Source organism: Arvicola amphibius, chromosome 5, assembly GCF_903992535.2.
Source record: "Arvicola amphibius chromosome 5, mArvAmp1.2, whole genome shotgun sequence".
NCBI classification, from domain to species: Eukaryota; Metazoa; Chordata; class Mammalia; order Rodentia; family Cricetidae; genus Arvicola; species Arvicola amphibius.
The window spans coordinates 17,715,711-17,732,000 of NC_052051.1; the positions used below are offsets into that span (position 1 = coordinate 17,715,711).

The following is a 16,290-nucleotide window of genomic DNA, read 5'->3' on the forward strand; positions in this document are numbered from 1 at the left end:
CCCACTGAGGCCCCTCTCACCTGGAGTCTGAAAATTGAGTGCTACAAGCTGGCTGCCACAGATCCACATGGGCAAAGGATCGTAATTGGAGGAGTCCAGCCTCTGTCCCTTGGGGTAGATTCGAGAGAGTTGCAGCCGATTATACTGAAGGAACTTCTTGCCTTTGGCCTTGTTCACATATTTCTCAGCCTTGGTTTCCGGAAAGGAGGACATGTCCCGGTAACAAGCACGTTCCGTGCCAATCTCTAAGCCAAACAGTGAGAACGTGTACAGAGCAGGCTCCTTGGGCAGTGTGTGTATGAGAGGGTATTAGACACCGCTCGCATACCACTAGCCCTTTGTACACATGCACACCACACCTGACCCCGCCTTACTCTCTTCATCAAAGGGAACAGGCCGGCAGTAGACCACAAGCTCAGAAAGCTCCAAGGCAATCTTCTTCCTCCTTTCCATCATCTTCCCCTCAGTGAGCTGGTAAGACATATAAGGCCCAGGCTAGAGCTCTGCCCGGGAGAAGAAAGCTCCTGCCAGCCTTGTGTACATCCACACTTTAGGTGTTCTGGGACAGCTCTCCCCTCCCCTTGTACCTTTCAAATATCATCAGAGAGTAAACAAAACTACCGGTTCCCAGTTTCAGCCCAAAATTGTTCTTTTCCTTTGTCTCCAAGGACACACTTGTTCCGCAACCCTCTTGGGATAGAAGCCTTACCATAACTTATGTTCCAGATGATCTCATAGGAAGTTCAAGGTGGGCAAGGCCTTCCCAGTAATGCTTTCTGATCATTCTTTACCCAGTTTCATCCTTCAGCAAAAACACTGCTTTCTGATTCCCGGAAGCACTTAGACCTTAAGCCCACTTGGCAATGTCTGTGCCTAAGATGATCTTTGCCACCTCAGTTCCTCCACAGCAACACCATCTTCCTCCTCCCAGACCTAGCTCAGCAGCAGCCTGCTGAGACGCCCTGACTCTGCTGTGTCCACCTTCCTCAATCAGTGGCTGCTCTGTTTATGCTCTACCTTCTCTGTCTAGCCTAGACCCAGGATCTAGCGCTTCAACCACTGGTTCTTTCAGTGCCTTGCCCTCCAGGTCACACTGATAAAATCCTCCGCATCTTAACCCTTCCCTGCTTGGCTCAAGGTATCTGTTCTCTAAATCAAGCACAGATGTGCTCACCAAATGCACTAGAGGAACAGCCTCAAAGCAGAAGTTCCTGTACATCTGCAGGTGCTTCACCAGGCTCAATGGCAGAGGCCAGGCTTCTTCTAGAAAGCTGGTCTTTCCAAGTAAATGTAGACTACTCACTGTCCACAAACTCCAGCTCCCATCTTGTCATGGTTAGCCACTCCAGACTCCCTGCCACCCACTGCCAACCTAGTCATGCCACTAGCACACCTCAATAGCGTCACTAGGAATACCTGCTGCTGCTAAAGCCGATGGATACCTACAGATTGTTACTGCACCTATGCAGCCCTCAGCACAGTACAGGCCACAACCGTGGGGAACTGTAACTTCTCTGCCTGCTGTCCCAGGCACATTCTCTGTCGCAGACGTTTACCTCAGCCCTCTTCCTATCTTCACCACTTCATCTCTTCTAGCCTGATTCTATTCCTGCTGCCAGCCCAGGAGCTTATGAAGACTCATTCAGGTGATCCAGAGTATCTCATGTTCAATGCTTCCTATGTACATCATACTTCTGTCTTGAGTCTACTCTTCTGGGTCCCTTATCTAAGGCCAGGCCACATCAGCAACCTGCAGTGTGCTGTCTCTTCCAGAGGAGCTGATGGAGGCCTTCGCTTCCTGACAGGCCCACACTCTGCCCTCCCAGGCCCCAGCACCACCTTCCAAGCTGTAGCAGTTCTCACCCTGGCATCTGCAGTCTGGGCCACTTCCCGGATCTTTTTCACCCAGTCTTGCAGCTCCTCCTGCGAGTCAGCTGCAACGTCTAGGGACCAGTGAGCCACCGATGGCATGCTGATGGAGAAGACGAAGAGCCGGTTGTTCTTGCCTTCAGGACGAATGGCTGTTGAGGGTAAATAATACAGGGCTATGAATGTTCTCTTTATCCTTAACTCCATATCTCAGGGAAGTGGTTCTCAATCTTCCTAATGCTGCCATTCCTCTACTGCAGTTCCTCATGCTCTGGTGATCCCAACCATAAAAATATTGGCATTGTTACTTCAAAACTACTTTTGCTACTGTTATGAATTGAAATGTGAATATCTGGTATGCACCTCCCGAAGGGGTCATGACCACAGTTGAGAAACTGCTTTAGACACTGGCTCAAAGGAATTCATCCCATTTCTTCCTGGCCACACTTTATAAGCAGGCACAACTAGTACAGAGATACAATTTACAGAGGCCACAGTAGCTGTGGTGAAACCAAGGCTCCAATGCAGCTTGACTCGTAGCCCTTGCTTGAGGCCAGGCCGTTTAACCCCTGCTCTACCCTGTCTTCAAGCCTCTGTCACAACCCTATGGCCTAAACCATTAAGACTGATGTCAGCTTGTACTCAGGAGCTCTGCCAACTTCCGATTCTACTGTATCTGGCACAGGGTAAGTATGCAGGGTAAAAGCTGGGTATGACAAAGGAGCCTGGGGTTTCCAGAATGTAAGAGTAGTCTCTAGGGACTCAGCCACTGGCTTCCTCCTCAGGAGCAGGGGGAACCACAAGGACACCCCAACACCAGAGGAATCAAGAGATAAAAATGGGAGCTTACCAATCTGACAGGCTGGCACATCTAAGACCCCCCGCAGCAAGTCCCCCAGTGGGCTGTTCTCATCCAGGTGCTGTAGGAAGCAAAGCCATAGGCTAGTCAGCATGGCTACTGCATGCACAAGTGAGGGAATTTTTGTGTGGGTACGACTGTCTTTTGGATATGCTCATGACCAGCCAAGTGTGACATAGGTACAGTGGAGACTAGGAGTGTGGCCACACGGGATGTGTGACTGGCTCACATGTGACAGGAAGGTCTGGGTGTGAGAGACACATGAAAGAGATCGTGGGGACAGGAAAACCCGTGACACTGTGGTTCTAGACATACCTCCCTCTCTGGCTCCAGAATTGCTGGATTGATCATCTCTTCCACATAGTTTGAGGGGAACCACAGCTGCTTCTTCCCACCATAGTCCCCTCGCCACCTGTGGGAGCCATAGGGTATGGACTCCAGCAACCACTTCAAACTCACACAGAATCTTCTTGGGGGTTCCCACACATAGGTCAGAAAAGGCTACTGAACATGAGACGGATACTCTCAAAGCATTCTGTCACAGTACTCTCAGTGCCAGCTCCACAGGCCCTGGACTCCCATCCCACCATGCCACAGGCTCTCCAGCCTGGAGGGCCTGGCTTACCAGCCACCATCTTGCTTTTCCACATTCTGTATGATGGCACTCTTGGTAAATGTCAGCTCATCCTCTCTCTGGGCCTTGTAATCAAAGAGGGCTTTCACTGCACACTGCAGAGGTGAGACAATAGGATTGTGTGGAGTAAAGCAGATGGGCACTCTCCATCACTTAACCCAGTGCAGCAATGTACATACACGTGCCAGGGCTTATGCTAGTGGGAGGCATCTTTCACTGTGAGGAAGTATTCCTAGATCCAGTTCTCAATGCGGCCTGAGGGGAAGTTCCAGGACAAGCAGGACAGGAAGACAGAGGGCTTTCTCCAGGTAACCTCCTGGCCACCGAGGGGGAACCTTTGGAGTACTGCCCTGGGCCTGCTCCTAGGAGTTGGCTGGGGGGCAATAGGAGAGTAAGAGCAGTCCTGTGTACCTCCCTACATAGTCAGGACCCTCACTCATCTCTGATGGCACTTTGGCTTTTGAAGAGAGTAAGGGACAAGGCAATCTGCCACATTAAAGAAAAGGGCAGGGCTGGAGAGATAGCTTAGAGGTTAAGAGCATTGCCTGCTCTTCCAAAGGTCCTGAGTTCAATTCCCAGCAATTGTGGTGGCTCACAACCATCTGTAATGGGGTCTGGTGCCCTCTTCTGGACTGTGGGCATACACGCAGACAGAATATTGTATACATAATAAATAAATATTTATAAAAAAAAAAAAAGAAAAGGGCAAACCAAGATCATCTAACAGATCTTCGTGATGAATAGAAAGACTGGCCAGTGTGCCGTCTAGCCCCGTTCTACTACCATGAAAGACAGAGGTCACTCTGCGGGAACAGTGACAAAAGGCCAGCAGCATTAGCCCAGAACCCAGGGACTAGAGAGTGGTTCAGCCTTGGAAGAGCTATGGTCATTTGTCAGCCACACATCTCATACAACCTCTCAGTCTCAGAAAACCACAACCACTACTTACTTCTCCAAACCACAGAAGGCCCAGAGTACAGAAATATAAGCCCCAAGCTTATATTTCTCCTTCCTCCTGGCTTCCTGTGTCAAGGACAGATATTTACCTTGAAAGTTGGCATAGGGTTTGCCTCCACATAGAAGCCAGGGTTGCGGCCCTCATACAGTGCCCCATAATCGGGTTCCTGGAAACAGGACATATTGTGATCTGTTAATGCCCCAGAACTGAGATAAAAGCAGCTGCTAGCTCCCACTTGCCTGGTTTCTGAAGCACAGCGGGCCCTCTTCTGGGCTGTCTACCCCAGTTTACTGGCACTTGGCCTACTGGAACCCCCCGACTCCAAGGGAGTAAGGGTGTCTGTAGAGACTTGGCCTCACCCTCCTTTCTGTATTCTTTACCCGAGATCCATCACCTTGGCCACTGAAGGCTCAAATGCCAACTACTCCTGAGTTGCCTGCTGCTGAGCTGCCACCAGCACCACATCCTCCGTGAGTTGTTCAATGGCTGAGCCCAAGGTCGGGAAGAGGTCCAGTAAACCCTCTTTCTTGGAAAACCCGGGTCTTCCCTGCAGAGTCTCCTGCAGGTCTGAGGCATCTGTACAATTGTACCTAGCCTGCCCTCTGCCCAGCACACCCAGACCAAGTCCCTGTATGCACACCTCTCCCCATGTACACTCCCAGACCTTGGTACCAACCCCTTGGCTCAAGAGAATCTTGTCTAATGCCCAGGCATGGCTCCGGGTCCACCCACTCTAGCTAACACCATGGCTCCCAGTTACTCCCAGAGCTCCATGTCAACTCCAAACACCCAGGGCTCATTTTCAGCACATGCAGAAATTGTTAAATCATAGGTGTCCTCTAACTACACTGTTATGCCCCCTTGCCCCACCCCCCGTGGCCTCCTCACAGCTGTCCCAATCTTCTCCAGTGCTTCCTCATTGATGGGGTAGCGCAGCTTCATTTTGCGGTACAAGGGGTGCTTCTCATAGTAACTGATGAGGTCAACCAGGCTGTCAAACTCGGAGTTCCCCAGCATCACAGTCTGGCCTTCCTGCTGTACTCGGCAGTGCTTGATCTTTCCCTCGGCCCTTCACAGTGACAGGACAGTCAGAGTGGCAGACAGCCCCGAACCCAGCAAGAACCCACACCCATCCAGCAGACCTCACCGGAAAGAGATGGCATATGAGTTGGGTTCATTGCGTTTCCGCACCAGGAAGGCCCCATCACGGGGCACGCGCATCAGCATATGTTCAGCCTGAGCTCTGGTCAGGCTAGCGTGGTACCACCTGAAAACCAGCAGAGTCAGGCCCTGACTAGAACGACCCAGTCCCCACTCACCTCCCTGTCCCTTTCCTTACTCTTTGCTCTCATGGGCATTCGTCTGTGGGACAGGCTCTGAAAGGCGCATCTCAAACTCATTGCAGCGCAGTGGTACTTGCTGATAGTGTGTAATGAGGTCATAGAGAGAGTCGAAGACAAGGTTATCTGTCAAGAAGAACTTAGGAGTCCCCGCATCTTGCCGGGAGTGAATGCGGCAGTGCTGGACTTTCCCATTCCGCCTGAGGAAAGACAGGATGAGAAAGGCATGAAAAACAAGTCAGAGCTGCAAGTATTACATAACTAGGCAAGACATTAAGTTTCAAAAACAGAGGCCATTCTCCAAAGAACCTTGGATAATGGGCAGCCCTATAGGACACAGAGATCAAACACACATATTTAAGTACACAATGCCTGCGTAGGAAAGAATTATGTTCCAAGGAAAACCTAGAACCGAGGCTGAAATGTTAACCAGTTATTTATGGTGCTCTGTCTATTACACGCATGGACTAAACACAGGAACGGTGCTAGATGTGGGTTACCAGAAAGACAGCGTGTAGTCCCCCACGAAGGTCTCACTTTCTCGCACTAAGAAGGAACCGTCAGGAGCCCCAGTCTCGATGCAGTACTCAGTGAGCAGGCGCTCGGCAATGTGCCGCCCATCGCGCCCAGCCCCAAGCTTCCCGTGGAACCACTTCTCACTAGAGTGTAGCTCTGTGCTGCTGCTGGCCTAGACAGAAGGACAAGAGCAGAGATACCCAGTGACTACCCAGTTCCCCACAGATTGAACCCACACCCCTGAACAATTCTACCTCTTTAGGCTCCTCTTCATCTTCATTGCCCTGGTCATTGCTGGTCTCCTCAGAGTAGTAGATCTTGCTGCTAGTCAGAACAAAGTAGTGGGGATACCATTCCTGGGACAGATCAAAAAAGACCTGTAAGCCAGAGTCCAACACATGGCCCCACCATGTCCAGGCTCAGCTAGACCTCACATGATTCACGGGGTCCTCCAAGTAGAGGATACCATTCTTGATGGAGTTACTGATGTCATTCTCAGAGTACATCACAGAAGTAGGTACCTCTTCATAGGCACTGCCCTCAGCCAGCTTCTTGTGCTGTGGAAGCAGACCAGGTCATAGACAACCATTCCGCACCTAGTCCCATCTCTTACTTCAGGGCTTCGCCTACCAATTTTGCCACACCTTAATAAGGATCTTCCTTTTGAGCTGGTTGGGCGAAGGAAGTCCATCAGCAGCAATGTCCACAGGTTTGGTAAGGAGAATGTCGCCAAGCACCTTTTTGAAGTGCTGAGCCATGTTTCTCTGCTGGGCAATGCTGCAGTGGTCCTCAATGGACAGGATGACCGGGTATCTGAAGGACAGGGGTATGCACAGTGACGCGACAGTCATGCCGGGCCAGACCTCCGTCTAAATAGTTCCTCAGAGTGGATGATAGGAGCCAAGGGCCTGGAGCTCTTTACCCACAGGAGCCCTCGGAAGAGGGGCAACCACGTGGAGGGGCACATCAGGAAGCAGCGAGGAGGCAGTGGGAACCAAGTGGCAAGTGCTGCAGAAGGGAGCACTAGGTCTAATTATGAGGCTGCCCTGTCAAAAGACATTCCACACCAGGTAGGTCAGGGAAGATGAGAAGCAGCCTCCAGATGTGGCGTGAGGAGCCTTTCTGTGCTTTGAGAGATTGGGGACTTCAGGCTTGGTGGTTGCTAGCAACTGAGAATAGCTCATAAGGAACACATTCTTTTCTGAGCAATGAAGGAGAAGGAGCTGACCTGAGACCAGTTACAGAGATGTTTTTGAGGATGAGATGAACTTGAATGCTAGCCAGAGATGCAGGGAACAGAGGCAAGAACTTAGGAAACTGGCTTGAGCAAGAATAGTAGAGACAGGAGTGGGGGCAAGCCATGTGAGGGGTCCCAGGGTAAGAGGGCCTTCTGAAGGTTGCTCACGCCCTCCGCACCTACTTACTCTGAGGCTACGAAAGCATGCTCCTTGATGGTGTTGAGGACATCGGAGAACTTGATCTTGGTGGTGAGAGTGTGCCCATGGTAAATGACTGGCATCCCATCTGGGCCGTCCCAGCAGTCCACTAGGGAACACCATCATGGTCAAACAGGCAGGCCTTCTACCTTCCCTCTCCAACCCCTAGCCCCAACGCACACTCAATGCAGCGACAGCCCATCCTCAGGCAGCGAGCATAGGCTTCTAGGGAGGATTCGCTAGAGAACTGGTCCCCCGTCAGGTATCTAGACAAGAAAGAGACATGTATGGTCTGGTACACCTTCCTCCCTAGAAGAGGCTGGATGAACAGAGAGAGGTATACTCACGTGTTATGTGAGGAAGAGATCCAGTAGTGAGAGAGAGGGTTGTTCATGGTGTCTGAGCACACAGCATCCAGCTGGGAGTTCCACACACTGTTCTCTTTGGAGAACAGAAAGGTGACAAACTACAGGAATGGATGTGGAGGAAAGAGAGAGTATGTTTTGGCTGCCACTTGGGATGGAAGTGGGTGCAGAAGAGTGCATGCATTCTCAGCCGTGCTGGCAAAACGGGCAGTAGGGTTGCAGCAACAGCTTCTAGGGCACAGGAGGGTTCTGGTCACCCCACCTGTTTCTCTAAAAGAATGGTGGGAAATGTGAAAGTCACCTCATCCAAGAAGAAGTATGGCTCCTCAATCTCTCGCAAGGGGTCTCGAAGGAAGCTGAGCATGAATTCCTGCACCTGGAGCCGGTCGACAGCCCACAGCTCCTGCTGGGTAGAGGGAGTCATGGAAGAAGGCTCCAATGATGAACCCACCCTTTAGCCTCACTCCCTGGCCCAGCCATACCCCCTGGTACTCAAGGAGGAACTGCTGGAACTCAGAAAGGGACACCCGGCAGAGCTCCGGCCGCTCTCCAGTCCTGCAGGGAAAGAACGGAAGTGCCTGGCAACTGGCTGACAAATCAGACCACAAGGGGCCCCTTGCAACTCCCAGCTAATGGAGACACCCAATGGTTTACCATGCCTCACCCCCACCCCAAATGCTTCCCACCTGGATCCGGAACCACCCAGAGAAGAACCCCAACCGGCTGTTCCAAACCAAACCTCAAAGTGCTGGTTTCCAAGAAGGGGAGGTCCATCTGCAGGAAACAGAATCTGGTCAGGGAAAGAGCCCTGGGAGACCATGCAAGGAAAGGGGCTCTTAGAAAAGGCTAGGGAAGCAGATGTCCAGGGGAGGGGGGTGCTGGAGTAATGGCATGGCACCCAAAATCCCCAAAGCAGGGCAGCAGGACTAGGAGGTAGAGGGAGGAATTGGGGCAAGGGCAGGGGAGGGCAAGAGGCTCATGCACCGTCTTCTGGGCGCTGTACATGAGGCTGCGGTACAGCTGAGCAAACTGCCCGTAGGTGATGTCCCCGCTGCGCTGTTCTAGGTCCTACATGGTACAGAGCAGAACTGCCAGTCAGGCCCCTTATCAGGAGCTGCTGGCTTCCCCTGCCCCACCAGTAGATAGCCCAAAGTGTCCATTACCGTCAGCCGTTCTCGTAGGAAGCGCATGTTGGGGACCCGGTAGTTGACCTGTGACAGCATGTTCTTCAAGTCCTTGGCTGATATACTGAGGAAAAAAAGAGTATCCTTTTGACCTGTAGGCTGAGCACACCTGAGGCTAGACAAGTAAACAGCTATACTCTGGGAACCTGTAGTCCTAAGGGCAACACTGGGTCAAAGTTCATGGTGTGACAGAAGTCTTCCTTTCTCTGGGTCTCAATTTCTGCATGTGAATAAGGAAAAGCTCAATATTCTAGAAGTGATCAAGCTCAGGAAAGCAAGTCAGGCAAGAGGGGATGAATAAGCCATCTCCAGCAGCTGCCCACAGCTCAGATCTTGCTTGCCTGTCCAGAACAGGGCAGTGTCCACTCACGATGTTTGCCACCTACTGGGATATCCTGGGATCCACAGCCCCTAGGCTCACCTACACCCCACAATAAACATCAGGGAGGAAAGTATGGACTTGCTTAGCCACAGGTAACTGCTGCTGCCTGGGCATACTCCTGAGGCTGGACAGTGAGCTGGCTCCAGGAAAAAATGTCAGAGAAAGCTACTTTCTAGGCATGGGGGCTAGGACAAGGACCTGTGACTAGGATGAACAAGATGGAAAGGGATGCTCTCCTGGGAGAGTGCACTGTAGTTAGGGGCACACTTCCTCCTTTGGTCTAAGAGATAGGCAGGAAGGACCAAAATTCCCTTAGGGCTTAGAGCTGCACCAATAAGATTGAATGTTCTAGAGCAGTGGCTCTCAACCTTCCTAATGCCTTTAATACAGTTCCTCAGGCTGTGGTGACCCCCAGCCATAAAATTATTTTCATTGCTACTTCGTAACTATAATTTTGCTACTGTTTTGAATTGTAATGTAGATCTCGAATATAAAGATGGTTTTAGGCAACCCCTGTGAAAGGACCCTTTGACTCCCAAAGGGGTCATGACCCAGTTCTAGAGTCAGTGTTTGTTCTGCATGGGGCACTTGAACCTAAATCAGTCAAGTAGGTGCTGTCAAGAGGTCTCATTTTCCACCAATGAGACAGAAGCCTTGGTTCTTGCCTTTTCCTATCTGTATACAAACAGGTTTCTCTAACTGTTGCTGTCTCCTCCTCCATGATGACACTCTTACAAGACTCACCTGCACTCACTCCCTTTATGCCTGAGCTCTCACCACTGGGCTGAAACTGCTATTCCTACAATGTTATCAATCAGGAGAGTAAACGTACTCCCGCTCCTTAGCTTCTCATGTGGTACTAGTCTGGAGTCAGCCACTGAGCCTCTCCACGTTTCTTGCTAAGTGAGTCCCTTAGGTGACTGTCTCTACCCCAAGACTTTCCACTCCACCCTTATACACAGCTATGTTACTACTCCCAGCCCCTCATCTGGACTCACCCTACCTGCTTGGTGACACCTTATCTCTACCTGGACATCTACTACGCATCATAGAACCTACACCCACAATGAACCCTAAGCTCCAACAATGTGTTCCTCCCACTGTCTTCCTGTCTCAGCCAATGGCAACTTCACTTTCCAATTGCTCAAGTCAAAATCTCAATCTCTAACTCTTCTCTCTGCATCCAAAAATCAAAGGATTAGGAAATTCTTTTTAATATAATTTTAAACAATATAGTTGAAATCCAACTAATTCCTACCATTATTACCCCAGACTGAGCCCTCTCGTGCTCTTCCCAGAATGGTGGGACACCGTCTTAACCCTGTACTCAGCAATAGGATCTTGAATGTGGTGGCTAGTTTTCTGTCAGCTTGTCATAAGCTAGAGCCATAGGGAGAGCAGGGGTCCTCAACTGAGAAAATGCCTTCATAAAAAGCAGCTGTAGGCAAGCCTGTGGGTCATTTTATTAATTAGTGATACTTGTGAGAATTAGGCCCAGTCCCTTATGGGTGGGTAGGGGGGCAACTCTGGGCTGGTGGTCCTGGGTTCTATAAGAAAGCAGGCTGAGCCGGGTGGTAGTGGTATACACCTTTAATCCAAGCACTTGAGAGGCAGAGGTAGGTGGATCTCTGTGAGTTTGAGGCCAGCCTGGTCTACAGAGTGAGTTCTGGGACAGGCTCCAAAGCTACACAGAGAAACCCTGTCTCAGGAGAAAAAAAAAAAAAGAAAAAAAGAAAAAAAGAAAGCAGGCTGAGCAAGTCATGGGGAGCAAGCAGGTAAGCAGCACCTCTGTATGGTCTCTGCATCAGCTCCTGCCTCAAGGTTCCTGTCCTGCTTGAGTTCCTACGCTGACTCCCTTCAGTGATGAGCAGTGTTATGGAGTGTGAGCAGAAAACCCTTCCTCCCCCAGCTGCTTTGGTGATAGTGTCTCATCATAGCAATAGAAATGCTATCAAGGACACTGAGCAAATTCTAAGCCAGAGCAGGTCGCTCCTTTTTACCTCCCATGACTGACTTCCAGCCTCTGAGAACTATCAGAGAGCCTTGCAACAATACAAGTTGCATATAGAGCATGCATGCCATTTGATGTTTGCTTCCTCCATCTCTTGGTCCTTCTAGAAGCCAGCAACCCTCCCAGGACCCAGAGCCAGTGCTGTAGCCCACTCTTGGCAGTGTGACCTACAGTGTCAGAACCCTTAACCCTCTCAAGGTAGCTCAGTTCTGTGGGCCCTCTGGCTCAAATGCACAATTGCTCTGGGCACACACATCAGCTCAGCACCTACCGATCCTCACGGTTCCGATCCACTGAATAGAACTGCTTCCGGAGCCACCTGCAGAGAGAAGCCTGAGGTGAGGGTCCTTCTCCAATTAAGGGGAAGCCTGAGGAGAAGAACAGTTACTGTCTGTGGAGAGGTCTCTGCCTCCTTTCCCCTGGCTCCAAGACATCTGGTCTTAACCACATGAAGAGGAGTCTTACCTCTCAATTTGCAGGGGTGTGGCTGCCTGCAATGTATCCTCCATCAGCCAAGTTAAGCCTTTGATCCACATGTTCACTTCATCCTCAGATGTGGCTGTGAGCAGAGCAAACGCTGAGCTAAGGGCACATCCTCCCTCTTTGCCTGCACCCCACGTCCTCTAAGCCCATCTCTCACCTTGCAGGCTCAGGGTCTTCAGGCGGAATTCCATTCCATAGAGGATGACAAAGCAGTGTGATTGGTCTGGCCGGAAGGCAGGGTCTTCTTGGTAGCGGTCAAAGTCCCGTGATGTCTTCCCCGGACGGATCTCCTTGATCTCACGGATATCAACTGGGAAGGTAGTAAAGGCCAAGGTCAGGTGGAGGTTCGCACAACCCGTACCTCTCAGTCACTTCCACACTTTCCTCCTTCAGGGAGTGGAACACAAAGAGACAGACTGAACCCACTCATAGTTATCCTAGGTGACAGAAAGAGCTGGGCTTATCTAGTAGGCTTTTTTTTTTATTATTATTATTTTTTAAGGCTAAGGCTCTTTGGGGACAGGTAGGTAGATGTGTTATCCCATCCCGATCTTTGTTCCATTGCTGGGAGTACAGGCTATACACCTGTACCTGGAGCAGAGCTGAACTCCAGAAGGAAAAATAAGGATCCAAGGCAGTTCCTTGTGGATTACTTTCTAACACAATACACATGCAGACCCAATTGTAAGTCCCAGAGGCAAGGCTGGGCAAGTCTAGATTGGTCTCAGAATCCCAGACAGAACCTTGGATCAGGCCCAGAAAACTGGCAAATCCTGAAATGACCCACACCCCAAAGACATGTCCATACCAGTCTTAGCAAAGGTCTAGTTCTGGCTAAGACCAAGGCTGTCCAAGAATGCCAGGCATCCTGTGCTGGTGAGGCTTGGTATTCTTATCTCAGCTACCAAGGGGTTCTCATCTGCTCCCCTATTCTCACAAGCAAAGGTGAGGCAAATACATGGGCTGAGAAGTAAATGTTTATTCTGGCCACTAACCTGAGTGACAGACAGTGCAACTATGAGCTAGTGACACATCTAACTCCTCCCAGGTGCAGTCTCACCAACTAACTCAGTTTTCTGAGGACAGTGCTGCAGTGGGCTGCATGCACCCAGGTTAACTGTGAGTCTTGGCAGAGTGATGGCTGTCCCGCACCCACTGTTCCACTTCTGCAGGTGCTAAGATCAGAGAGGACACTGGCAAGACCAAAGTGACGCTAAGATCGCAGGGATTAAGTATACCACATGGAGAGAGCTGTTCCTTGGCCATCACTTGCTCTGGTGTGGACTCTGAGCCTCTTTAGGTGTGAGAGGTCCTGCCACAGCTGCCCCAACTGAACACCTATTCCATTCCTGAGCGAGCTGCAAGCCTGGAAAGAGGCAAACACAGCCCAGGAAGAGAGATTCGGGCTTGATACAGAGCTTTCCCTCAGTTTGGGAATGTCTTAAAATGTTCTGACCAGTCCTCCTTCTGACTGTAGATTCTAGTTTTGAACACCAGCATAGCTTGAATACCCCAAGGCCCCAATCAGCAGCTCGCAGTCTTCCTGTCTTGTCCCTTGAGCCAGCCACAGTAGCCATCATCTGTCCCACCTGGAACTGTGACATCACTTCTGGCCCTATCCCCTGCTCTGCTACCACAAACAGACTAGCTTTACCTGGATCCAGTTCTGTCCCCAACCAAGCCCTCAGGTCTCTCCTCCAGCAGGAAGCCCTGACTTTGTTGTTGGTCAAACAATTCTCACCAACTCCCCATCCTTCCTGACTCTTCTGAACCAGAAAACATTTATTTGAATACCTGGTCCTATAGGCCCATACACTCCCCTCCTGAGGATACCCACTGCTAACCCACCACAAACCCACTCCCTCTGTAGCCTTTGAGGTTCTCATGATAGGGCTCAGAGCTTTATCTGGAGCTTTTGTCCTACCCCTTCTGTGATCCTGCCGAACCAAACCAGACCTACAGCAAGAACAGCAACTGTTCCTGCCCCGCTTCATCCTAGAGCCTGACCTTCCCAGTTCTCCAACTGGATTCTCTGCTACTGAAGATCCCGAGGCTCCTCTTGCTGCAATCATCCTCTCAATGCCTCATGCTATGAAATGTGTGTTCCTCATACACCACGGCGGGCAGAGCCCTTCCAGTACCCACTGAGTGACTGAATGCAAAAATGAGAAAGATGCAGGCACATGGATGGGGGACGTAAAAAGGAATGGAGTAAAGCAGAGGCGTTCCACTTGGTTCTTGAACAAGAGTGGAGAGAGTTGGGTCACAAACCCACAACTTAACAGTTTCTATAGGTGGGAGGAAGAGCTTCCACTGGGGGAAATGCCTACATCATATACCACACAACCACCACCAATTCTGCCCTTTGAAACAGAAACTAAAATATTCTCCCAGTGCAAAGCTATCATTCCCCTCCCACACATTCTCATGTGTGTGTGTGGTGTGTGCATGTGTACCCACCCACCTCTGCATGATCCACAGTTAGGGCCTCTCCTGCTGCTGCCCACCAGATCCCACAGGCTATACACAATAAGGTATGTACACAATAGGCAGGCAGTTATAAAGTCAAGGCTCATGGTTAGACTTCATGTGGTTCTCCCATATATATCTGTACACATATGTACATATGTATATATGTCCATAAAGTCCATGGGCCCCAGCTAAGTCCTAGCCTGCTCTGTGTTATAGGCACATTTGCAGAGTCCAATCCAAAGTCAGAGCAGGCATGTGGTTAGACAAGGAGCAGGCAGGCATAGAGCAGGAAGGCCAGGCATACCACCCTTCTAAGCCCACACTGACCCCCTGCTCCTCCTCCAATAGCATGACCATGATGCTTTCTAAGTCACTGAAGTCAGAAGCAGATTGGAAAAGACCTAACAGCAATGAAATAGTCTACCAGACCCTTGAAAGCACATCCTGTGTAATCTCTACTGATCCTCCTGCATCTAGGACAAACATTGCCATTCCTCTTATCTGAGTGTAGACTGGTTCCCAGGAGCTGCCACCACAGGGAAGAGACTCCCTAATCAGACACCTCTGCTTTGTCAGCCCAGCCATGGTATGGGTGAGACCTTCTGTATGTCAAGAATGACTTGTGTGTCTGTACGTGTGCGTGTACAAATGCTTGGATGTTCATTCCCTATGTCTGGAGCCCCATGAGCCAGCATTCCCTTCTCGCTAAAAACTATGGAAGAAGAGTGTTTGGAGGAACACTGGGGAAAGGAAAATGCAGGACACTGGGAGGTCCCTGATGTCCAGGGGCTGGGAAAGTGAAGAGAAGGTATGCTCTGAAATCAAGAGCAGATTTTTCCAGTCAGGGGAACTAGGATGACAATGGCCTAATTGAGGGCTTACCCTGACCTGAAGGGGCACAGCCTAGCTAGCACAGTCTATCGGGAGCTTTCATGGATGCACTCCTCCAAGGACCAGGGCTCCAGGCCAAGTAAGAAGGCTGACCAAGGCTTTAGGAATGGTCTCAGCTGCCAGGGAAGTAAGGGACACCCAATCCTTCACACTTAATCTTAATAAACTCTTATAAAGAAAGCAATAAACTTCTTATAAAAAAGTTTTTGTTTTGTTACTTCTGTTTCTTTCTTTTTGAGACAGCCCTGGATCTGCAATTTTCCAGAATTTAGCCTTTAGAGTGTTGAGATCACAGGTCTGAGGTACTGTCAACGTGCTCTTTTCAAAGGGATTTGGATTGGGAGGAACCACCCACACCTGTGCTAAGGACCAGCATCACATGGTGGCTCTGAGGTCAGAGAATCGGGTATACCAGGCAGAATCCTGGGTACCTGTACTCCTCAGTGCCCCTTCTGGAGATCTACCTACTCCTGCATCCTAAGAAAGCCTGCCCTGACCATCTGCTTCTGAAGCTGCCAGGCCTAGCAAGGAAAACCAGGAACTACAGGGCCTTTCAAGTCAAGCTGTGAGGTTCTGGCAGTCCCTCTTTCAGGTTCAGTTTCCTCCACTTTACAAGGTAAGGGCCTTGCTGGGACGCACATGTCTTTGTATCTAGTGTTATTGGCACGGGGCTTATGAAAAATAGACCTAGGGAAGATGAACACAGCAGCCTGCTAGGACTCTGTTCAGAGGGCAAACTCAAACCTTCAAAAGTTTTATGAAGATAAAGGCCACCTTCCTGAACCCAAGCAGCTATTTGTCAGCTCACAAGTGGGCCTTATGAGTACTTTGTGGGGAGCAGGACTCATGTTCTGATTAGAATATACAAAGATGAGCTAAGACCCTGCTTC

At 50.3% G+C, this 16,290-nt stretch overlaps 1 protein-coding gene across 2 annotated transcripts in view; it reads right to left on the minus strand.

Moving 5' to 3' along the window:
• The window catches only part of Plcg1 (phospholipase C gamma 1), a 32,435-nt gene that overhangs the window by 3,337 nt on the left and 12,808 nt on the right, over positions 1–16,290 (minus strand). The window contains exons 3-27 of one of the 2 annotated variants that reach the window (XM_038329679.2): positions 12,195–12,347; positions 12,020–12,113; positions 11,826–11,873; positions 9,141–9,225; positions 8,962–9,045; positions 8,717–8,751; positions 8,460–8,532; positions 8,279–8,383; positions 7,960–8,078; positions 7,793–7,878; positions 7,601–7,721; positions 6,821–6,989; positions 6,611–6,733; positions 6,431–6,532; positions 6,161–6,348; positions 5,660–5,860; positions 5,468–5,587; positions 5,209–5,389; positions 4,409–4,486; positions 3,354–3,457; positions 3,044–3,140; positions 2,720–2,789; positions 1,864–2,021; positions 375–471; positions 21–245 (exon numbers count right to left, since the gene is read on the minus strand). In XM_038329679.2, the coding sequence (XP_038185607.1) occupies positions 21–245; positions 375–471; positions 1,864–2,021; positions 2,720–2,789; positions 3,044–3,140; positions 3,354–3,457; positions 4,409–4,486; positions 5,209–5,389; positions 5,468–5,587; positions 5,660–5,860; positions 6,161–6,348; positions 6,431–6,532; positions 6,611–6,733; positions 6,821–6,989; positions 7,601–7,721; positions 7,793–7,878; positions 7,960–8,078; positions 8,279–8,383; positions 8,460–8,532; positions 8,717–8,751; positions 8,962–9,045; positions 9,141–9,225; positions 11,826–11,873; positions 12,020–12,113; positions 12,195–12,347 (2,916 nt within the window). The remainder of the gene's footprint in view (positions 1–20; positions 246–374; positions 472–1,863; positions 2,022–2,719; positions 2,790–3,043; positions 3,141–3,353; positions 3,458–4,408; positions 4,487–5,208; positions 5,390–5,467; positions 5,588–5,659; positions 5,861–6,160; positions 6,349–6,430; positions 6,533–6,610; positions 6,734–6,820; positions 6,990–7,600; positions 7,722–7,792; positions 7,879–7,959; positions 8,079–8,278; positions 8,384–8,459; positions 8,533–8,716; positions 8,752–8,961; positions 9,046–9,140; positions 9,226–11,825; positions 11,874–12,019; positions 12,114–12,194; positions 12,348–16,290) is intronic. The other variant, XM_038329680.2, reaches the window with a different exon arrangement.